Here is a 25,262-nt window from a genome sequence, read left to right as displayed (position 1 = left end):
GTGACCTGATTTCGATTCCCTGCCTTTGCGTGACAAAGAATAGCGTTACATGTCCAACCTTGTTGGTTTTCTCCGTTCCCTCCTGTTTCCTCCCGCTGGTAGAGACCCCTACGTGCAAATGAATTATTGAAATTGAACGAGATGTTGGTCCCAAAATTCAACATGGCGATCTTTCATTAAATCAAATCTGGATTTGTGCGAAGGTTACTTAAATCTGGAAAGAAAATTGATTAAGAGGCCCTTGCAGATATTTTTCCATTACAGATTGATAGAGATGGGTTGTCTCCCCTTCCCTGTAGTAATGTCTATCGATCTTGCTTCATTGTAAGTGCTCGTACAATCCTCGATTTATTAATGGGAGATTGTAGACTGGTTGGGGAGTTTCGAGAATTTCCGGAGTCCACAATGGCCGCTTTATATAAATGAGTATTTTAGGGAACACTAACCCTAACCGTTTTTAGAAAACTGAACTTGGATCCAATTTAAAAGGGTGAGGATTGGGGTTAGTATTACCCAAACTACTCATTTATATAAAGCGGCCATTGTGGAGTTAATAGATCCCCTGATAAAAGAATAGGTAAAAAGACAACTGAAATTACAACAGTTTCAAATGGCCCCAAGTAATAAATTTATATATGTAGTGATGTATTGTACCCAATTGAAGTATCCCATAGGAATTTCACTGGGGCGACAAATAGGGTCTATTACCAGACAAATAAAAAGGTTTTTTTGTTTTCTAGAATCTTTGAATGTACAAGTAGATGATAAAGGGGAGAAAGTACGACCAAATCACAGTCGATGTGTCGTCATTTTACGAGAGGTTCCAGAAACTACACCAGTTGAGGTAAATATCCCAGTCAGTCGTATGAATCGAGAAGCTGATATTGTGAAAACTAATGGAATTGATCATGTGGGGAGACACATTCGCTGAGGGAGTAAGACGTTGGCTCGCTAGCCTGCTTTCTGAGCGGTTCGCTTGTGTCAGGACATCGTGCAGGACCCAGGGCCTGGTAAAGGGACAATATGTAGTCGTTCGGATTGAAGAAACACCAAGGTTCCCCGTACACATTGGCGTGTGTGTAAAAAATCCCTTGGCATTTGGAATTCGATATAAGAGTAGGCTGTAGAGTCAATGTCAAAATTTCCCTCATAGCACATGTTTACATTAGCCGAATTGGAGCAGAACAGTAGGATGTTAAACGCCATTTCATTTCATTTTTGTGAATCAATGGAATTTGATTGTGTTGCAGGATGTAAAGAATTTGTTCAAGGGAGATAACTGCCCTAAATTTGTGAGTTGTGAATTTGCTCATAATAGTAACTGGTATGTGACATTTGAATCAGATGAAGATGCACAGCAAGCCTATCAATATCTCAGAGAAGAGGTTCAAAACTTTCTCGGTAAACCAATCATGGTAAGTCAGAACTTTATTTCTTTGGGGCTAGAGGGGGTCACGGTGACTAAGTGGGTAAAATGCTGGTTCGCTAGCATGGAGGTCGGATGTTCGATCCCTGCATTGGTAGAGAAAGTTCATCGGGATTTTCCAGAGTGGTCCCCCTCTCAGTGATGCAGGACGGAGGGCCTGACAAGGACAGCTGTCTAGTCGTTTGGAAAAAACCGAGGTCCCGTGTACACTTTGGTGTGCACGTAAAAGATCCTTTGACAGTTGGAATTCGATATAAGAGTAGACCATAGTCCTGTTGCCCGGGCAAAAGTTCCCTCATAGCACACTGTATGGAATATGCCCATCTTCTTAGCCCAGTTTTAAGCAAACCGTGGGACGTTAAACCCCCATTTCAATTTAGTGGAATTTTCTGTTTCAAACCATTGTTGGCAATTTCAAATTCGTTGAGAATATTCGAAAAATATTGGGTTCCAATGCATTTGAACAATATGCCTACAACAATTGGGTTTAAAATGGTCCATCTAGATTAGATGTGTCTGGTTTATAACTGTTAATTTTACAAATAGTGTTGAGTAATTAATAGACAAATTAATTATTCAACACCACCCTAGTGAAAGTAAACCGTTGTAAACCGAACACTCATTATCTAATCTAGACGGACTATTTTATTTAAACTATGCGATAGTAGGAACCAAATATTTAAACAATTTGCCAACAATGGTTTGAAACTAAACATTAAATACAGAAAGACCTGCTAAAACACAACTAAACGATATCCTAATGGTAGTGTAATACATGGAATTTTGTACAACTAAACGATATCCATGTTGTAGTTTAATACATGGAACTTTGTATTATTTAATCACCATTACATTGTAAGTAAATATGTGAAATAAAAATGTATTGACTCGCTAACCAGAACACTCTGGATTTATCAATAATTCCATTTGAATAAATACTCTTGAATCTTATTGATATGATTTAAATATTTCAGGCAAGAATAAAAGCAAAACCGTTAATACGATCTCAGCAGTATATTCCTCGAAACGGTTACAAGGCACAACAACAATTCCCTGCCGACCCACAGCAATCGTTCACTCCAGTCAACCCACAACCCTATCCCATGATTACAACAAGAGTTCAATATATCAACGGACAACAGGTAAGTTGATCAGGTAGATCCAGGTGTCAAAGACAGAGAAGATCGTTCAGATTTTATATTTTGGAAAATAAAACGTTTGGGCCAAGCAACTAACTCAATATACGTGATACATTTTCAAACAACTTAAACCCGCCAGTCTTATAAATAAAAGTAAAGTGTAGGTGAAATTTACCTTTCGTTAACAAATACAGCACTTGGGTCGCGCACTGTATAGACCTCCAAAGGAATGGCAATCAATTATCAGGTCACCCAATGAAAAAATTGACCTGAAATCTTGAAAGGGTTACTTGTCTGGATAAGCGGTTTTGACGTCCAAACAACTCATTATTTTGAGCTGAAATTTTAAGACAAGGTAAAACACCATTCCTCTCTATTTTGGCGCTTAAATTTCATATATACACACTTTTATTTTTGAGACTCTGTTCATTTAAAGGGTTGTTGCCCACGTTGCTGACAAGGAATAGGTGTCTAGTAGTACACATTGGTGTGTATGTAAAAATTATGTTGACAAAATATTCCTCATAGCACACTGTGTGGTGTGGTACAAGAATAGGGCCTGGCAACTGACAGCGTATTGTCGTTCCGATGTTACGAAAACAGGTCCTGTGCACATAAAAGAACCATTGACAGTTGGAATTTGATATAAGAGTCTGAACAAAATTTTCCTCATAGCACACTGTATGGAGTATGCCCGTCTTCATTTATCCACATTGCTCAACACTTTCAACGTGTATAAAATATCAAATAAATTTTATAAGCAAAACTGAATTCTGTGTGAATTTCCTTCTCGAACTACCCAGACTCAATTCATTATACTATATAATACAGGGACATAACTCTATGAATTGGGACTATTAAACCGGAAATAAGGAATCAAGTAGTACCACTATGTTTGCAAGACATGACAATTTCGAGAAATTATATCAGTATTCAATTTGAACAAAATAAATTCAGTATATCCCCCACGTATTGTTAATAAAATATAAAAAATAAATGTGTAAACGTATTGTAAAATGAGAAATCAAAGTAAGAATTCCTGTAAAATATTGTTTATATCGTTGTTTATATCGCATGCGTCTAGATAATAGAGATTATTCCTAAAAAACTGTGTGCGTCCGATTGAAAAAAAAATAGTAACACACGATAAAAAGCAGACAAAATTGTTTTCGAACGAAGAAATAAGAATTAAAATGAGTGGGACTTCGGAAGCCACTGCCAAGAATTTTCTTCAGACATAACCAAAAGTCTACATTCAGAAATGTTCACAGCTACCTGTAGCAGTGCTAAAATTCTAAAAAATCTTAAGAATGAAATTTTGTTATTTAGGTGTTTTATCTTGAAACCGAAAAACTGCTAATCAAATTTTAAATTTGCTAATCAAATTTGACAAAATTGGACTTTTTGATTAGCAGTGCTGCTAATCATCTGTGAAAAATTACAGACAGTCCTGGGAGCAGAACAGTAGGAAGTTAAACCCCATTTCATTTGATTCCATTTAAATGTTACAAATTGAACAGATTCTCATATTCGTCATTACTAACTTTGTTATTTGTTTTATTTTTATTTTTATTTTTTAGCCTTTTTATTATCCCATACAGCCAACAGTAGTTTCTCCGTGGACTAATCCGACAACACCAACTTATCTAGATCCAGGAGCTGTAAGTTTTATTGTAATTTATCATTCGTCGGCTTTAGTCAAGTACCCCTTATTCCTATCAAGTTGGGGGTGTTCCTTCTAGTCTTTCCAACCTCGTTGGTTTTCTCTGAGTACTATGGTTTCCTCCCACTACTATGCGCTCGCAAATTATTGAAATAAAATTAAACGATATGTTAATCCGGAAATGACCTAGTTAGTGTCTAGTGGATGTTCATCCCTGATTCCTCAATCCCTTCTAGTCTTAGATGGAGGTTGGATGTTCTAGTGGTTCAACTCGTTGGATCAGACGGTCTCTCATTGAGTCAAGTGGTGGGCGTTAGATTCCCTGCTTGTACGTGACACTGAGTAGAGTCACCTGTCCAACCTCGTGGGTTTTCTCCGGGTCCTCCGGTTTCCTCCTACTGCCGAAGACTCCCTATGCTCAAGCGAATTATTGAAATAAAATTGAACCATTTTTTAGTGCCAAAATGACACTAAACCCCCTCTCTCTAGAATAGTATTTACAATTATTTTTTTTTTTATTTTTTCAGATGCTAGCTATGAATGGTTACCAAGCAACCAATATAAAACCCTCTCCATCAACCAGTCGTCATAACAACATATTTACCCCGAACAGAAATAGGTAATTTAATTAATTTGGGAATTGCCAATCTAGTTTCTCAGTTGTCATGGATACTGTTTCTAATTATTACATAACAGGATGTTTACTTCATGCACAGTCTTGATTATAATATTATGATGGCCGAATGGTTAGCGCGTGCGCGCCGTATCATAAAGTAAAGTGACATGGTTTCGATTCTCTGGATGTATGTGACAAGAACTAGGGGTCACCTGTCCAACCTCGTGGGTTTTTTTCTCGGTCCTCCAATTTCCTCACACTGCTAAAAAAAACCTATGCGCAAGCGATTTATTAAAATAAAATAGAACCATGTGTTAGTCCCGAAATGACCTAGTTAGAACTGTGTGGGTATCCCAGTAGAAACATCAACGCTGATTAGTTAATCAAATCTCTGACGTCATAGGGTCAAAAGCCGCTCGTATGACCCATGACGTGAACTCACACTATAACTAATCAGATCTTCATGTAGTGTAGGCCTTCGAAAGTATAAAACAATAAAACGAAATATAGATCTGTATTTTAATCTGATTGTAGCAGATGAGGAGTAACAGGGCCCAAATCTCTTGGGGTTTTCCTTTGACAGCGGGCAAGCGATTATCAATTATCTCACTAGAGCAGAGGTCGCAGTCATGCAAAAATCCGCGTTTTTCACGCATTTCTTTTCAAAATAAACGCAAATATTGACGGACGCTGCATAATTTACACGCACAAAGTGTAGCCGACGTGAGCATAATTAGATTATTCTATTTCATAGTTTGTACACTACGTCATCAATTTCCGTGTTTCACGAGGCATTTACACACCGCTACTGTGTGTAGTCTCCATAGGTTTTTATATTTCCTCTATTTCGTTCATAATGCTTAAGTTCATGGCAGTCAGCCTTCTATACGTAGCTATTCTGAGACCCCCTATTTTTTCACACTGGAAGCAATAAAGAGCATTTCATACAAGACTTTGGATTGGCTAGAACACGATAAACTGTTTACATTGAGCGAATCAAATATTGGCTTTCATAGCGATAGTTTGCTCTTTACTTCCTGTCGAAGTGAAAGATTGAAATAACTGTGCCGTCAACCATAGATATGCCGTTAACCTTCAGTCGTCTTTAGACTAAATACAATATCAATGAAATAAGGACGCTTAAAATAGGGTTGTTCACGGAACGATTTTACGTGCTTCTATTAAATATTTTGAGAGGCTCTAAATCAAAGAGCAAAGACGCATGATTTTTTTTAATGTCTGCGTATATTTTTACGCAACTCAAAATTGATCCACTGCGACCTCTGCACTAGAGTGTGCCCAGTTGGTGCAGAAAAGTAGGATATTAAACCTCGTTTTATTACAGGAATTCTTATGTCCGTTTGATTTAACTATTTTTCAGAAATCAAAAACCACATCGTCAAGTAAACCAGGAGAGGAGTAGTTCGGAGGGTAGATTGGTGTCAGATCGTCATCCTAATTCTACGCCTAGAATGAGTCCGCGAGAAAATGGTCCTTCGACCCACAGTTATACACGAAGGGTAGATAACTCTACCAATCAGTCACATTTAATACATCAGGCCATTCCACCACACGGAATGGATGCAAACGCCAATATAATGATGGGAAATAAACCAGACTCTCGCTTTATGTAAGTCGTCATGTTTTTTTGTTTTTTTATCTCAACTGTTTAAGGGAACTCGCTAACCTGGAGGTATTGGGTTGGCTACCGGTGTCGGCCAAGAAAGTTCCGCGGTATCTTTCTGTCATGGTTCCCCTTTGTCGGAGGTGCTGGCCGGACAAGACAGCTGTCTAGTAGTTTAGATGGAACAAAAAAGTGAGATCCTGTGTATATATTGGCGTGCACGTTAAAGAACTCTCGACAGCTGGAATTCAATATAAGAGTAGGCTGTAGTGCCGCTGTCTGGGAAAAATTTCCCTCACTAGGGAAGACTCCAATACACGCAAGCGAATTATTGAAATAAGTTTATGTCAAGTGGACTTGAACCCTAACTCTCTCTCTGTCTCCATTAAAACAAATTATGACTCGGTACAAACAGTTGTGATATGTTGTTTTATATTAACAGGAGAGGTAGTCTCACCCTCTCTCTCTCTCTCTGTACAAGGTTGTTTTATATTAACAGGAGAGGTGGTACTAAAGGTCATAAACATGGAAGTGGTAGAAGATTTGAGGAAGGTGCTAATTTAAATAAAAATACATCCACAGTAAGTACTATCATCACTAAACAATCGACACTTGTTAACATCTTGTCTGCTAGGGTTGAATAAGGCAATACTTGATTAGTTTTGTCGACACCTGCCCTAATAGGAGAATGAAAGATTATACTTGATTGGTTTTGTTGACCTCTGCCCTAGTAGGGGCATAAAGGGGGATACTGGATTGAATTTGTTGACATCTGCCCTGGTTCCGGCATCAAAGGGGATACTCAATTTAAAATTCCAGAATAGAATTAAATCAATCCCTCCAGTGAACAAAAAACAAAGGCATCCAGCTCAGTTCACCACAATTTGACGACATCGCAATTCTATTCTGTTGTTTAGCACTGGCAGAACTGTTGTTCATACTGACAATCTAGTACAAGAATTATTTGATCTACTTTCACTTTAGTTTTTTCTTGTCTTTATATATTTATAGCTTTATGTGTATATATATAATAATATCCAGCATGATATTCTCACCTTCAGTAGCACAAGTTACTTATATATTCTATAGCTTCTTTACCTTCTTATTGCTTTTTTACCTTTTTACACTCCGAATGGGAAATATTTCTTTTATCAAATTATATTCCCTTATCTGTTTAGTCAAACTAAATGATGTTCGAAACATTGGTGGAATTATCACAAATCTTAATTTGATTAAACAGACGAGTGAGAAAAATGAAATAACAAAGAGGTCATTGATAATCTGATGTATTTAGAAACATTCATAATTTCACACTTGTCCATGGCTAGAAATGAAACTGCTACAGAATCATTCTTCATAGAATTGTTATAGAAATGTTCTTAATTTCTTGCTTGTCAATTGAAGAATCGTTTATGGACAAATGAATTGAATGAAGATGAACATTTAACCTTTTTATTCCTCAACAGAATACGTTTCGGCGGCCCCAGAATAACATCTTGGATTCGTCTCTCGATTTTAACAAAGATAGAAAGGTATGAATGAATAACCGATGAAAGGACAAATTATAAAAAAAAAGGTTTCACATCCTTTTTGAGGGAAGAGGGTTTGTGGTGGTTGAATGGTTTAACATGTTCAGGTTGGATCGTCAAGGACTGTCATTGTGTTAGTGCTTGTCCAGCCGCCCACAACTAAAGACACCCCCCCCCCCTCGAAATGGCCTAGTTTGTGTCATTTCTCTCTGAGGGACAATGCTGTTCAACCTCGTGGGTTTTCTCCGGGGCCGCCGGTTTCCTCCCACTGCTAAAGACCCCTACGCGCAAGCGAATCATGTTAATAAAATTAAACCATATGTTAGTCCCGAAATAACCTAGTTTGTGTCGAGTGGACGTTGAACCCCATTTCTCTCTCTCTCTCTATCTGAGGGACAATGCTGTCCATCTTCTGGATGGTCTCGCAGTCGGCAAGCAGAACTCTCGTCTTAATTAGCTATGATATCAATTCTAGAGGTGATAATGAAGGGGTTTGTACAAAGATTTTCATGTCTTATTTCATGGTGGCTCAGTGAGTAAGAGATTTGGCTCGCTAACTGGGAGGTCCCGCGTTTGATCCCTGTGTTAGCCAAGAAAGTTCATCCAGAATTTTCAGATAAGGTTCCCCCTTATCAGTGGCGCAGGATTCTGGCCTAGCAAGGGTAAACGTATAGTCGTTAAGAAAAACAGGTTCCGTGTACATAAAAGATCCCTTGGCAGTTGGAATTCAATATATGAGTAGGCCATAGTTGACATTCGGACATGGAATTTCAGTTGCTGATTCATTGACTCGGAGAGATACTGACTCACCAGCCTGGAAGTTTTTTTTCGTTTGCTTCCGGTGTTGGCTGAGAAAGTTCCTCAGGATTTCCATGTGCGGTTTCTCCTAGGCAGTGGTGGAGGACCTGACAAGGACAGCTGTAGTCGTTCGGATGGTCCAGTAGTGGTGCTGCTGTCGGGGTAAAATTTCCCTCATAGCCCGTCTTCATTAGCCCAGTCGGAGCAGAACAGTAGGACGTTAAACCTCATTTCATTAATAGGAATGGTGATCATCTTGGTTTTCTGCATTCGTTCATTTTTCTAGTTGCATAGTCTCCAGTCTGGCTTCAGCTTTATGTCTTGTTTGCCATTTTTAGTATGGAAGACCAATGATTTTAGTTACTACATTCCAGTTGAACTATTGCTTTCTTATATAACATGTTCTAACTTGAATATAGTTCCGAAACAGTAACCATCAATATTGTCCTATTTGGTCTTCCATATTTTTTACTTGGAAATTTTTACTGCTTTTCTTTGTGTTTATATTGATTTTGTACTTGTGTGAGTCCGTTCAAATTTGTGATTTGCCTTATTCTGTCTATTGGAATATTTCCGTAGAATTTCATGTTGATAGCACTTTGAGTTATGTTAAAATTCCTATTGTCAAGTAGTGCCTTCCGTTAATGGACTGTAATTATTTTAGTTAGTTTTCATCTTTTTCAGAATGTTTAACTTTAAATTTTCTTTGATCTAAGAATGGATAATCTCAAATATTTTGTGTTTTTCTTTGCAGAGGAATTCTCCATTTACCAAAGATGGCCGCCATTATGATAGTCAATTTGAATTTGAGTCCAAGTCATTCCCTCCCCTACCAGGCTCTTCAGTAAGTATCAGGATTCATTTATTCCAGAGGGCTGATCCTGTGAACACACATAAAAGAGCCCTTGGTAGTTGGAATTCGATATTGGTGTAGGCCGTAGTTCCACTGTCTGGGCAAAATTTCCCACATAGCACACTGTATAGCGTATGCCCATTTTATTTAGCCCAGTCCGTGCAGAGCGAATGAGAAAGATAGAAATGTGGTGTGGGTCATCTCAACCCAAAGTAGGTCAGAGTAGAGTCGCCGTCCAACCTCATGGGTTTTCTCCAGTTCATCCAGTTCCAGGCCTGGAAATAACGGTTTTAGATGTACCTGACAAAATGTCAGACACTAATGAAATAGTACCTGACATTTTCAACTTAGTGCCGGACAAAATGACAGGCACCAGAGGTTTTGTGCCGGACAAAACCTGAATCTGTGCCGTACATTGTCAGTGACAGATGCCTTATTTCCAGGCTTGTCCAGTTCCCACCCACTTCTAAAGACCCCAACACATGCAAGGGAATTATTGAAATAAAATTGAACCATATGTTAGTTCCGAATTGACCTAGTTTGTTTTGAGTGGTAGTCTTTATTTCTTGGATTATATGTGTAATGCAAGGTATTTCCGTCTGCTCTTGTTCAATTTCCAATTGTGAAGGGGCTCTTAAACGTATAACCTTCGGATTGACACCACGCCACTTGACTCTGTTACAGACCTTATAATAATGATGTGCAGAAATGTTGGACACATTTTAAATTTAAAAAATTGTATTTTCAGAATAACTCTTCCTCCAGTGAGTTACCAGAAAACAAGATGTCTGATGTTGTAAAAGGTGTCACCAGACCTTCGCCACAAGTTCGTGATATGAAAACTCAAACCTCTCTTATTACTCGTTCCAATACACCGCCTCCTCCTCCACCTCCACCAGCCCCTGTAGTAGCCCCTTCACCTCCTCGAGATATACCAGAACCCACAGCAATCCCCCGGGCAGAACCAGTCATCACACAACAGGTGACTGCCGAACCGGCTACACAAAAGTAAGTTTCACATTAAGTAATGGAGTATTATCTTTAAAGGGCATTTAGTGAAACCGACAATCTGATCAAAATACAGATTTATATTTTATTTCGTTTTTTTATACGCCCACATTGAAATGTCGTCGGTCCATCCACCTGTCAGTCTGGCTTCCACAATTTCTTGTGGACACAGTAGAAGCTAAAGTTAACATCCGAATGACCTTGAATTTATACACAGGATGACATCAATCATGTTATTAGAGATAGGAATATATACTCTTCAAATATAGTAGGGGATATTGAAATACAAATGCCTATGCAGGTTTCGATATGATAAATAGTCATGGACATTTGACATGCTTTGAGAGTATGTGCACAGATGAAGATCCTATCGCCCCAACAGAACCACTGAGCGACACGCAATAGCGCCATACACGTGGGAGTGGTTCATTGTCAAATTTGACACTTCAAGGAAGGGTTGATGAAAACTGCCGCGTGCTGGTTTATCTATCCATGTTCTTGCATAAGATCCGGTTTCCTCCCACTGCTAAAGACCCCTACGCGCAAGCGAATCATTAAAATAAAATTAAACCATGTGTTAGTCCCGAAATGACCTAGTTTGTGTCGAGTGGACGTTAAACCCCATTTCTCTCTCTCTCTCTTGCATAAGATTTACTGTTTAACGTATCTTTGCTTTAGTGTGTTACGTTTAATTTGATAGGCAGACGTGTTCGTCGACATCAACGTCAACCGACAACACTGCAAGAATTGGCCGATGCACTGCAAGAGGAGTGGATCAGATTGCCCCAAATCGTGATTGGACGGCAGGCCACGAAATTTCAAATTTTGGCGTAACCAGAAAAATGGTTGCGGGTTTATGCTCTGCGTAACCATTTTCTTTGGTTACGTCAGATGACCATTGCGTAACCAATTGGTGCGCTGTTTTCATGTTTTATCCAGATCTAAATGGTGCTATTATTCATTTCCACTTGCAGTGAATGTATTTTTTTAAAGAAATAACTTGACTAATTTATATTCTTTTATATTTAATATTATATATTTTGAGGTTAAGTGTTTATGACTTAAATCCCACGGTGTCCCCATTTAAAAAATAAACGTTAGAAAAAAAATGTTCCACTTCACTAAATCCCTATACATTTTAATAATGAGGGGAATCGGTTCTAAAAATTACTAATCTGACCTTCAAAAACCAGGAATGGTAGCTACCGCATTGTTTTCGGTCACTGAAGACTACATGCGTACTTCATATTACACTTGTCACTTGCAATCATTCATCCAAGCACGTAGCATGAGATAGCCTCACTCATAGGTAGTGACTGATTGACAAACAGTATTTATTATAAACCTCGGCACTCTATACACAAAGTCTCAAAAGGAAACAGAATAGTTTGATGTCATGAAATAATATTAAAATAGACAGGGCAGTAAAATCGTTTACATATCGCTGGAGCGATGCAGGGGAGAGGGTCAAAGTTGACAACATACATACGGGTCATTGGTACTACAGCATGGCTATAGTGAAAACTGAAAGGAACACGTGTAGTAAATTCTTTAGAAATATAGCCGACATCTTAAATAGTCACTCATTTCTCCTTTTGTGTTTGAAAATCCAAAGGTACGCTTTCAAATATTTATGGCATAACTAATCATTTAAAGAATTAGGGGTGAGGGGCATTTTTAAATCAACCTGCTTGCAACTGGTCAATAGCCTACGTGGTGTCAAAATACGTGATCTGTCAAAGTACCGGTAAGATGGAGGAATGAAATGCCAAGAATGAATGAATGGAGTTTGTGCTATAATACAAATAATTTAGACCTGTGTCACAAGTCATCCTGTATAAAAATTGATCAAATGTGAATAAATCTGTTAATGAAATTTGTTAACGTAACCGATATTTCAATTTGCGTAACCAGGAAATCGGTCGCGTGTTTTTGAGGTGGCGCGACCGCACGTAACCGATTGGTATCGTTCGCGTGAAATTTCGTGGTCTGGGACGGTTGATTAAAAGCATGCCACGACAAATTACTGAATGTCTGTAGATTGGGGGAGCAATAACTCATTAAGACAAAAATCAATAACATCCATTTTCACTTTTGACGGTGTATCTCTTTGCGAGTGAAATGGGGCCTTCAGATAAACCGCTCATATGAAATGTTTAATTTCATGTGTAGGCAAATGTTATTAACATACACTGGTGATCTCTAATAAAAACAGCAGTGCATTTCCGCAGTTTGTATTGTTTCTGAATATCCCCTACTTTTTTTTTTTGAAGAGTATATAAACGCCTCTTGCAGGCCTGATTCTGTATTTTTTTCATTAAAGCCCTAAGTCAGATTCTATATTGTATTTATATTACAGAGTTAGTAAAGCAACAAGCCCAATAGATTTGAAACCAAGTGAACCAGTTGTTATAAAACATCAACAACATCAACAACAATCAGCTCAAGCTGTTCAACAAATTAAACCTCAAACAACAACATCTGTATCATGTGTGGTATGTTAAACAATCATTTCCCCTTGTTAGAGCGATGTTGTTCAACAACAATCATTACTTCTTGTTAGAGCGATGTTGTTTAACAACAATCATTACCCTGTTGTTAGAGCGATGTTGTTCAACGACAATCATTACTCCTTGTGTCTTTTAGAGGATGCTTGATAGTCAGAAACTTTCTGGTTTAAATGATCCTTTTTATTCCTTACATCAGGGGTGTGCACAGTCGTATTCTATCGATTTTAAACATTAATTTTTACTCCTTTAAGTTTGATCTATCTTTGTTACTCCAAGATGTTCTGGGGGTGTTGAGTGGTCTAATGAAATCACAAGGTCTGTCATTGAGTCATGTGGGGTGGTATACAAAACCCTGCTTGAACATGACAAGGAGTAGGGTTGCCTGTCCGACGTCGTGGGTTTTCTCCGGGCCTGAGTTTCCTCCCACTGCTAAAGACCCCTACGCAGAAATGAATTATTGATATAGAATTGAATCGTATGTTTGTCCCGTAATGACCTAGTTTGTGTCAGTGGATGTTTAACCCCATTTTTCTCTCTCTGGTTTTCTTGGATGAGACGAAAAACCGAGGTCCCGCTTACACATTGGCATGTCTGTAAAAGATCCCTTGTCATTTGGAATACAATATACGGGTGCGCTAAATTTCCCTTGTAAAATGTTTTTGATTTTTTGTGTTGAATGAATGTCTAGCCAATTTTTTTTCTTTTTTTTTCTCACTTCTTTTATGCGTGGGAGTAACGGTGGGTAAGACGCTGGTTTGCTAGCCTGGAGGTCAGGTGTTTGATCCCTGCATTGGCCAAGATAGTTCATCAGAATTTTCCGGGATGGTTTCTCCCCCCCCCCCCCTCCCCCCCCCCCCCTTGTCAGTGGTGCAGGACGGATCGAGGGCCTGACGAGGACAGCTATCTAGTTGTTCGGGTGGCATGAAAAACCAAGGGCCTGTGTATACATTGGAGTGCATGCAAAAAGATCCCTTGGCAGTTGGAATTCGAAATAAGAGTAGGCCGCTGTCCGGGCAAAATTTACTCTCAAAGCACACTGTATGGTGTATGGATGTCTTCATACGTTAAACCCCATTTCATTTTTTATTTGTGTTTAAAGTTGATAAATGGTTGATAAAGATACAGGGCTGCCGACAACCAGTATCGCAGCGCAATTTGCGATACATATTTTGTCCGTTGCAAAATAAAAGATTATCCACATTTCGAAGACTAGAAGGCTTTCTCAACACTTTCAACGTGTATAAAATGTCAAATAAAATTTTATAAACCAAACTGAATTCTCCGTGTGACATTTTCTTCTTGAACTACCCAGACACAATTCATTATACTATATAATACAGGGACATAACTCTATGAATAGATATTATTAAACCGGATATAGGGAAACAAGTAGTACCACTCACGTTGCGAGACATGTCAATTTCAAGTAATTATATCAGTATTCATTTTGAAAGAAGTAAATCCAGTGTATCCCCCACGTATTGTAAATAAGATATAGAAAAATAAATACATGTAAACATATTGTAAAATGATAAATCAAAGTAAGAATTCCTGTAAAATATTATTGTTTATATCGCGTGTGTCGAGTTAATCGAGGTGTGTCAGATTGAACAAAAATAGTAATACACGATAAAAAGCAGACAGAATTGTTTTCTAACGAATAATATTTCTAACGTAACAAAGAAATAACAATTAAAATGAGTGGGGCTTCGGAAGCCACTGCCAAGAATTGGCTTCAGACATAAGACCTAACCAAAAGTCTACATCACATTCACAAACTGTCACAACTACATGTGGCACTAGTACTAGCAGTTGCAGTGTTAAAAAATCTATGAATAAAATCTGATCATCTGTTATGAATGGAAGTAATATCTTGTTATTTAGGTGTTTTATGTTGAAACTGTAAAACTGCTAATCAATTTTTAAATTTACTAATCAAATTTGGCCAAATTGGAGTTTTTGATTAGCAGTGCTGTTAATCAACTGTGAAAAATTACCGACAGCCCTGGTTGCATATAATAAAGTAATAAACCTATAAAGTTGTATTATGAATATTATAAAATATTGTTTTTTGTTTTCTAGTTACCCGAAGAAAAGGGTACAACCCCTGCCAGATTAAGTTACGCTCAGATGGTTCAACGGAAACAACAACAGCGGGAGCAGGAGAACGGTGGTAGCGACAGTTCCAGCCGAGACGAGAACGAACCACCACTGACGCCACCTGGGAACCAAGCTGGACAGACGCTACGTGAACAGTCGCAGTCCACCATCAAATCAGCGTCTGCCAGCGCTCGTGCCACTACACAGGATATCCGCAAAGATTGGGAGCCAAAAGAACAGAGACATCCCAACAATAATAGCAATGCTAAACGATCGAAGGAAAATCGGGAGAAACGAGGACGAAATCGGGAGCCAAGAGACTCAGTGAAAGTGTCTGCAAAGTGAAAGCGATAGCTCGGAACATACTAGTCTTGTTTTAACATAAAACTGATTTACGGCTAATAATTGAAGAGGATTTTATTAATACGATGGATGTACGATTCCTGATGTCGGAATTTCTACATCAGAATGTGAAAAACAAAAAATAATGGCATACTGTTCATTATTTTTATAGCTCGACATAATGTGTACTGTTGCCATGATACCATATATAAATATATATATATATATATATATGAATACATATATAAAACGCGATTCAACATCTTAAGACGTTTTAATTTGAAAAGCTGATCTCGGCAAAAATCTAAACAGTGCATTGTGGGATGATATGTCAAAGCCTTCGTTTATCCAGTCAAGAAGCTTTGATCACGTAACGTTACAGCATTGAAAACTTTGGAGACAGTTGATGAATGTTGTAGGTGCCGCTTCTTTTTTAAACGTAAATAATATTTTGCGTTCTGATTTTTTTATGCAATGGATGGACGGCATTAAGCATTTCCTAAATATGAAAGAAAACGTGTTGCACATAACCACACTATTTTAGGGTTTACGATGTGGTTTGGTACGGGAGGGTGGGTGGTCCACATGGCAGTTATCTGCCCTTTAAACTGACTTAATATGGGATGGATTTCAATTGATATGAATTGTTTGTGTTAATATCTAAATAAAACCAGTGAGATGGAAGGAACCAAAACCGAACAATATAGAAATTAAGTGCTTTTTGACGAAAGACCGCGACAGATGTTGGTTTTATTTTAAAAACAAACTTTGTAAGAGTAGTGTTTCTGCCGTTACTACAGAATGGAAAAAAAATGCGGTATAGCTGAACGTAGTCTCTTACTGGATGTTCAAAAAGAATTCTTCCTTGGACGTCCAGTGGAATGTGTGTGTGTGGTAATGACTTTGGTTGGTTTCAAGGCTTGTTATTAGTATTATATATAGTGTTTACTTATCAATGTTCAAATTAAAAAAAAGGCATATATTTATTTTATTTTTCTTATTAAATGGACATATTTGTATTTTGTGACTTGAATTTCGTCTGCCAAGAGTCTTTGTAATTGACATATTCCATGAAAACGCAGAAGATATCAGCCCGTTATGTCGTCTGTCTGCTGTGTTTTTTCTTTTCTTTTTTTTTTTGTTATTTCACTCGTATTTTTGTCTCGAAAGATATTACAACAACTCCAGCTCTGCTGCGGATTTTAACGGCACTTTTAGTCAGCTTTCGTATTTTTTTATTTTTCTACCAAAATTAATCACGCTAAACAACAAAATCGAGAAATGAAATGAAATATTAAGAATTAAGTTGGTAGAATTATAAATGAATAAAGACAGATCAAAATAGTAACCATAGAAACCATGCACGTTTTTGAAAAAGTCGATCTAATGCAAATGCAATGGCACCTCACACATGGAAAACGAGCTTAAGACCAGTATTTGGAATTAAAAGAATTGATATATTTGTGTTATTGTAGCCTGGTTCAAGGTAGAACTAAAGTCATTACTTGGCAAATTGCGGTCCTCAATTGACAGACTTATTTAGAATCATTGATTTGATAGGAAACGAGACGATAATAGTTGGTGCTTTCTATAAATAAACCAGATCACCGTAGCAACCAGTGTTTCGACCAACCACGGAAACTAAAACTAAATGTTAAAATCCCACTAGAGCTGTAGAACCTACGTGTAGCAATGCATATTTTGTTTTCATGTTTTCACGTCCGCAAACGCATACTAAAACTTGCCAAAAATATTTATATATGAAAAACCCTGTGAAAAGAAGAGAAGTTAAAAATTATTGAATGGCCATGTTTAATCTTACAAAATACTTACGTGACAAGTTTACACAGGGCTCCATTCTATGGTCTACAATTACTGTCGTTTTACTGAACGCCGTTTGCTTGATAAAAATCAGGGGAAAGTCCAAGTTGAAACGTTATTCAGTAATCAACGGTAATTCTACACTATAAGATTGTGTGTACTTGGTATTTCTTGAAACAATTTATACAGAGAAAAGACAATTCTCTGGAATACAATTATTGTCTTTTTACTGAACGTTATTTGATTGTTAAAGCCTCATGGAAACTTCACTCAGAAATACCAAGTACCTGTTTATTTCCAGTTATTGAAATTACTGTTTATAACTTAACACTGTTTGATAATGACTAGAGAATCCTAGTCGAAACATCGCTCAGTAATAAGCAGTAATTGTATTCCATAGAATTGTGTTCTATTTATTTCCAATTCAGATACTAAGTCGACAATCTCTGTAAATTAATGACAAATATTAATTTATTTCAAACTGTTTTCATTCTGACAAGAATCAGCAGGTTATTTCATTGGACAACTCTTAATAAAAGTCTGGATTCCATGTTTATTTAAAAGCAGATTTTTCAGCGAGAAATTGTAATTTATACGGAAACTGTTGAATAATGCAACATAACCGGTAGGGCAGACAACGTGATTTTGTCTGATTGAAAAAATACTTTATAAATTGTTCGTTGTTTTCAAGCTTTTTGATGGATTAAATGTGGCCAATATTAATTTGATGTAGGGGTTTTAAAAAAAATAATTGTGATTATTCTTTCTGTTTGATATCACATGACACGGTCGTTTAATCGCGATTTGTTACAGCTTGTTGACGTTAACCAGAGTTTTTAATGGTGTGCTCAACATGTGCTGATGTATACGTGATATTCAAGATCAGAGATATCCAATGTTACCGTATCTTGCACCACAACTCGGGGGTTTAAATGTAGCCGTTTTCAGAAGGATTTTCTATATTTAATTTTTAGTTTCAAACCGTTGTTGGCAAATTGTTTAAATTTGTTTAGAATCACCAAAATAATTAGGTTTCTACTGTCAGGTAGTTTAAAAGGTTCTGTCTAGATACGGTGATGAGTTTTGATTTTATAACTGTTTACTTTCCACTAGTGGTGTTGAGTAATTAATTAGTCTGTTAATTATTCAACACCCAATAATTTTTAACGATTCTCAACAAATTTAAACAATTTGCCTACAATGGTTTGAAACTAAACCTTAAATACAGAAACACCTGCTAAAACAGAACAACTAAACGATACACGAGTTGTCATGTTGGAAAACCATTGTTTCTCACTTAGTTGAATGGATCATGAAAATTTCTAGTTAAAATGGCCTTCAATATTCGTTATATTTGTTAACTGTGAAATAATGACATCATCCATTGACTAAATGAATAATTATTTGTTTCTATGGTAACGCTAATTCTAAGCTAGCTGTGTAAATATGCACGGAGAATCCATTAAATAATTGGGCTAACAAATACCAGCGGGTGATGGACCTGGAACTGAATTGTCACATCTTGCAATTGATGGGCAATTGTCCAAGGAACAAGGGGGGTGGGTGGACGAATGGTTAGCATGCAAGCGCTGTATCATACGGTCTGTCATTGAGTCAACTGGCGGGTTTTGATTCCCTGGTTGTACGTCACAAGGAGTAGGGTTGCCTGCCCAACCTCGTGGGTTTTCTCCAGGTCCTCCGGTTTCCTCTCACTGCTAAAGACCCCTATGCGCAAGCGAATTATTGAAATAAAATTGAACCATGTGTTAGTCCCGAAATGACCTAGTTTGTGTCGAGTGGACGTTAAACCCCATTTCTCTCTCTCTCCAAGGAACAAGCATGCCAGGGTTTCCTCTCACAGCTAAAGACCTCTGCGCAAGCAAATTATTGAAATTAAATTGAATCATATGTTAGTCCCAAAATTACAGTTTGTATCAAGTGGACATTAAACCCCATTTTTCTCTCTCTCTCTATCTCAATTGAAGTTTAGATCGCATATTATTTAACATGATCGTGTGGAATAATTTTATCTTCAACAGATTTTCAGATACATGTTTTTTATGTTCTTTGAATTATGCATTAATTTGTTATTTTACAATGTCTTTTAGTTTTAAATTGAAGAGATTTTCATTGAAAAAGTGATCGGTCCTTTTGTGTGAGCATTTGTCGTAGTTTAAAATCAAAGCGATTTTCATGTAAACGTCCCGTTTCCAGTTTGAGCGTGCACAAAAAGTCAACTTATGAATGAGTTTGATCATATGTTACAATTCCCAGCTTGATCGTGACAAGGAGTAGAGTTGTCTGTCCAACCTCGTGGGTTTCCTCCAGTTCCTTCCACAGCTAAAGACCCCTATGCGCAATCCAATTATTGAAATAATTAGTCCCGAAAGGACCTAGTTTGTGTTGAGTGGACATTAAACACCATTTTTCTCTCTCTCTGGTGTATGATTGTATTTATTTTAAGCCTCATGTTGGCACCGCCACAATTCTTCGTCCAAGTTACACATCTAGCTTATTATTTTCGTCCGTTTGTATATGTCTCTATGTTTTGGGGGAGAGGCTCCGCGAAGATATTGTAACCAAAAAAAATGATATCTTCAGTTCTCTCTCTCTCTCTCTCTCTGTTTTGCTGTTTGCCTAATTTGTACATAACAATTTAAAACTGAAATTTTTGTGTGGTTTGTAAAATATGTGTAAATAATGTATTAATAATGGTAATAATTGAACCTGTTTGTTATATGTATGATTTGTTTGCGATAGGTTGCTTTAATTTAGAGGCCTGGTTTTTTGAAAATCGTTCATACTAAGGAAGTATGAACTTATGCTTATATACTATATATGGTCATCTTCATTCTTCAATTTCACTGTTCAGTTCTAAAAACAAAAAAGAACACTTCATTGAATCTGGCAATTTTATGTATTGGATTGTTAACAAAGCTCAATAAATTTCATTCAATCAAATTCACACATTCGAGACGACTTAAAGGGCCATTATGGGAGATTAGATATAAAAAAACCCTGATAATTCTCGCTATAATAGTTAAAGAATAATGTAAATAGGATATGCCTCTCTGAACCAAGATACAATGTATTAGCTATTGAATTTTAGGCCTAGCCTTGATTGTCATGACTATAGTCAGTATGATAAAAAAACATAGTCTCGCTTATCCAGCACAAAATGTATTCTAATGTAGTAAACATGCTCTGGATAAGTTAATTAATGTGTAATTAATAATTTAGATAACATTTGAGGCGTAAAGAAAGACCTGCAATAGACAGATTTAGCTCTTGCATAATGTATGTTTAACTGAACTATTGCTGCAAAGCCATAGGTAGAGATACATGATTACGACTTTTACAGGCTCAACAGTTTGTCTATAATTAATATAGGGTTTAATCTTGAATGAATCAAATGTTGGGTTAGATATTGAGCGAATCAAATTTAGGATTACATGTAGATCTTGAGGGAATCAAATGTGTACAGTCTGATCTTGAGCGAATCAAATCCATGAGTTACATTTTGATCTCGATACATTTACAGACAAATCCTGGCTTGGCCAAGCACAATGCCCCTGAGGGTCTGTCATTTTGGATGGCACTGATTCTTCCCCTTTTTTGGGTGATATTTTTTTAAATTAAATTTGTGATACATTACGGGCAGAAAGTTAGTTAAAAGTGCCCGGTACTAGTTCAGTAGTGAGTGGCTAACATTTTGTGAGATAAAACTAACCGTTTATTTCCCCAGGCCTGCGTTCGATACACTACAATATGTACTATAACAATAAATGTAAAATTGCCAGATCCACTAAATTATTTCATTCATGAATTTATTCTTCAAATTTTGAAAGAAAGATAGAATTAACATGTCACATTTTCATCGTTTAATTTAATAAATGAAAATACGATTCTTGAATGGGATTCAAATAAATATTTTGTTTCTGTTCATTGGTCATGTAACCTTTGTCATTTTGGTTTACCACATTACTATGATAACTAGATATTGTATTTTCAATCATGCGTTAGATATATTTTCATATACACATCATAATTGTTATATGTACAGGTTGCTATGGTTATGTCATGTTTTTGTTTCCCTGGTTACAAAAAGAACCCCTGAGATTCCATTATTTAGGAACATCATTATGATTATTAATTGGTAAAAAAAATATATCATGTTTCAATGCTGATTTAACATAATTATAGGGTTAAACTATTACATTGTACATTGTGTTATTCAGACTTTTATTTCTCGCACTCTTATTCAAACAAATTGAAAGTAGATCTTAAATTTCTATTCTAGTATATTAGACTTTTGGAACATGCATGTATGTTTTAAGCCAAAAAAAAGAAATCGATTTGAAATACTGATGGCATGAAATAGAAAATGAATTTTCTATAAATTTCTCTTAAAATAATAATGGGGAATAAAAACATTGACTTCCTAGTGATCACGAATGGTTAGTTCTCTCTTCCTCTTGTTTCATTTTAATAATATGTTTGGTCATAGTTTTCCATTTTCTGCCCGTTAATTATTATTATTAATAATATTATTTTTTTTGTCATTAGTAATTATGAATATAGATATAAGAAAAACTTATGTTGACCTGATTAAATAAATAATTGTATATATAAATACGTATTATATCACATGATAATAATAGCCAATCAGATCACAGTTTGATCTGATCTGCAGTACTGTTGTTTGTTAATGAATGATGTCACATATTTGAAATTTAAATCTGTCTATAATTTATCAAGTTCTCACTCTCTCTCTCTCTCTTTCTCTTTTTGAGTATTGATCACAGGGGCTTATATCGGATTTAAAAAGCATACATGTAACATCTTTGGACCTTATTCGACAAAGGCCATTTAACATTGTCTATTCAGTGATTGGCCATTTGTGATTATTTGTGATTATGGTCCCTGAATTGCTTCACCGGTTGTTTACAAGTTTAAATCCTTGACTAAACTTATAGATTCAGACTTTTGAATCTAAATTTGTTAGGGTTATTATTTTTTTTAAATGACCAACTGGGGGATTTCTGAATCCGAAAAGAGTCTTGGAGTTAGATTGCGGCATTTAGATAAGATGTGGGCAAAATACAGAGATTCGATAATTCAGTTAATTTCCTGCAGTGAGAATTAAAATATTGTGAATTGAAGCCTGTGTGGTCTAAATACTCTCTCTCTCTCTTCTACCAGTTTCTCTTTCTGATAACTTGACAAGAAATAATTATTTTTATACCCAGAAAAGCTGATTATTTGTAAAGCAAAATGGATAATAGTTAATCAAAGAAATGATCAAATTCTCCCGCGTGTTGCTGCTGTATATCAGTTAATATTATTTATTGTAAAGGATTAATTATTTGAACTTGAAACCAATTTAAACAAAACAAACAAAAAATCAGGAGAAGATTTTTTAAAAGTAATTATTGACCATTTTGCTTGCTTCTTTTTTTGGTCCTGACCCATCGCCTCGTGCAATAAGCTTTAATTATATATCAGAATTATTCTAACTGAAAACCGAAATTCAGTTTTAAAACAAAACAAAACAAATGTATTAATTTTTAACAATGTTTTTCTGACATGATGTTGATTAAATTCTTAAAAAATAAAAAAATAAATATCCAATTTGGTGTAGAGAATTGTTAAGATAATAAAATAATTTTTTTGATTTTGTCTGTTTTTCCGTGTTTTATTGTAGCCTTGAAAATAGATGCTTGTCCCAAGAAAATACCCTATGAATTCAAAATTGAACTTGTCCACCACTACAGCTAATGCTAAGGCATTGATTTTGGATGAGTTAATTTTAATTCCAAGGGTGTTCAGCATTGACCTCGACAGACATTTATGTTCATTGTATTGTCTTTTGTATAAATGGGATTTTTTTTTTTTTTATTGTACATTTCATTCCGAATAATTTATGGGATATTTTGGTGGAGAAAGCTTGGTTCATATAGGTTGTTGTAAGGGTCATTCTCTTAAGAAAATACACAAAAAAGAAAATAGATTTTGTTCTTTTTATGTGGCAATCCACAATTTAAATATCTTTAAAAGTTTTTAAATTATTGAAAATTCATGGCTCTGTATTATTGCATTACATCAACTGTAAATTATTCAGTTAAGCTTCATAATCTTGAGGAGTGGCTTTCTCACTTTACTATCACTTTGTATCATATTTCCGATTGGCCAGTAATTATCTGAATTGACTGCAACTTGTCAACGATGAACATTACCCAAATAAAAAGGGTGATTATATGGAAGCAACCAAGGGAGATAATCCCTTGCACTGGCTATTTACAACTGAAATGAAAAAAATAAAATTTTCCACCATAATTTCTTTATAAAAACCATTAACTAAAATGAGCAAAATTATTTTTGCTAAATTTTCAAAGGGGCTGATTTAATTGCATTTCTTTTTCATTAAATTCTATTTCTCGCCTTTAATAAAAATATTACCATAATTTGTTTTTTTATAAGAGGCAAGAAAAGTGATATTTGAAAAAAAAATGTAATGAAACATTTGTTTTAAAAAAACCAAACAATTGTCAACATTAAAAATGAAAAAAATTAATTGAAAATATTAAATAGGACAGAGGTCTAGGCCATGGTACCCTTTCCCCTAGGAATACTGTAGTATGTTAATTTGTGTTGATTTTCTTGATTTAGTCTCTAGCTTGTCTTTAGATTTTTTTCTGATTTTGTTTTTATCTCCAATTTTTTTTTTTACTGCTTTGCTCTGTCTTTATCAATTTTTATTTATTCTATATTTTGATATAAAATTCAGAACTGGAATAAATCATTTACATCATCACGATGGACTCAGTGTTTTATTCTTTACAAGGCAGCCGCGAGAGGTTGAACCCTATTGATTTTCCGTGTTCTCTGTCCATCTCTTTTGCAAAATGTGTGCGTATCTTGCATGGCAAACGCTTCTTTTCGAGGCAACCAGTCTCACAGTAGAGCACCTGTCACAGATAGAGTCACTGCACACAGAGAACAACATCTACTCGATTTCGAGAATAGATCTCTGTCCTTAATGGCCGCCATATCCAACAATGAGTATACTGTTTTGTAATGCAGTCCTATCCCAGTCCTGTCCCAGTCCTATCCCAGTTTAACAACTTTTGTTATAAACAAAAAGACTTTAAACCGCTTCAACTCTAGCAGAATATATTCTCAAAATGTCGATTTAGGACTTAAAATGTCAGTCAACTAGCTTAGTGTCTGTTCTCAAGCTTAGCTAACTGTAGAAAGACCATGTAAGTTTAGTATGCTAACTGTAGACAGACAGAATTAGTTTAGTATGCTAACTGTAGATAGACAGCCTAAGTATAGTATGCCTCCTAACTGTGGACAGACAGGGTAAGTATAGTATGCCTCCTAACTGTAGACAGACAGCACAAGTATAGTATGAGATATGGTCAGGCTTTGTTGGTTGCTGATCCTTTGAAAACATGTCCAGCTCAAAGTTAAAAAAACATGTTCACTCTACGCAATAGTTTTCCAAGACCTGTCTGCGATATCACCCTAGGTTGAAGCGGACGTCACGTCAAGTGTTCAAGTACAATTTGGTGTTCCCCAAGGATGTTCTTGGCGGGGGGGGGCCAATTAACTATCTATACCTCTCCCCTTGGTGAAATCATGTGCAAACCCTGTGCTGACTACCATATTTTGGCTTACGACACTCACTTCTATTGAATAGGACCACTGTGTGATATTCCAAACGGAGCATTATAATATGGATGACTGAAAACTTTCGTAAACTGAACTCTGACAAAACAGAAATGAAATGGGGTTTAATGTCCTACTGTTCAGCTCCGAACTGGGCTA

General features: G+C 36.3%; 1 protein-coding gene across 3 annotated transcripts in view; it reads left to right on the top strand.

The window, feature by feature from the left end:
* Window positions 1-24,243, top strand: part of LOC126832448 (la-related protein 4) — a 59,520-nt gene extending 35,277 nt beyond the window's left edge. For 2 of the 3 annotated variants that reach the window (XM_056103470.1, XM_056103469.1), the window contains 12 exons: window positions 741-844; window positions 1,251-1,415; window positions 2,401-2,568; window positions 4,146-4,226; window positions 4,756-4,847; window positions 6,226-6,474; window positions 6,968-7,049; window positions 7,935-8,000; window positions 9,550-9,639; window positions 10,397-10,656; window positions 13,016-13,151; window positions 15,249-24,243. In XM_056103470.1, the coding sequence (XP_055959445.1) occupies window positions 741-844; window positions 1,251-1,415; window positions 2,401-2,568; window positions 4,146-4,226; window positions 4,756-4,847; window positions 6,226-6,474; window positions 6,968-7,049; window positions 7,935-8,000; window positions 9,550-9,639; window positions 10,397-10,656; window positions 13,016-13,151; window positions 15,249-15,611 (1,856 nt within the window). In that variant the 3' untranslated portion in view covers window positions 15,612-24,243. The remainder of the gene's footprint in view (window positions 1-740; window positions 845-1,250; window positions 1,416-2,400; window positions 2,569-4,145; window positions 4,227-4,755; window positions 4,848-6,225; window positions 6,475-6,967; window positions 7,050-7,934; window positions 8,001-9,549; window positions 9,640-10,396; window positions 10,657-13,015; window positions 13,152-15,248) is intronic. The other variant, XM_056103471.1, reaches the window with a different exon arrangement.
* The last annotated feature ends 1,019 nt before the right edge of the window (window positions 24,244-25,262 follow it).

Source organism: Patella vulgata, chromosome 9, assembly GCF_932274485.2.
Source record: "Patella vulgata chromosome 9, xgPatVulg1.2, whole genome shotgun sequence".
Lineage (NCBI taxonomy): Eukaryota > Metazoa > Mollusca > Gastropoda > Patellidae > Patella > Patella vulgata.
This window is presented reverse-complemented; position numbering and strand designations above follow the sequence as displayed.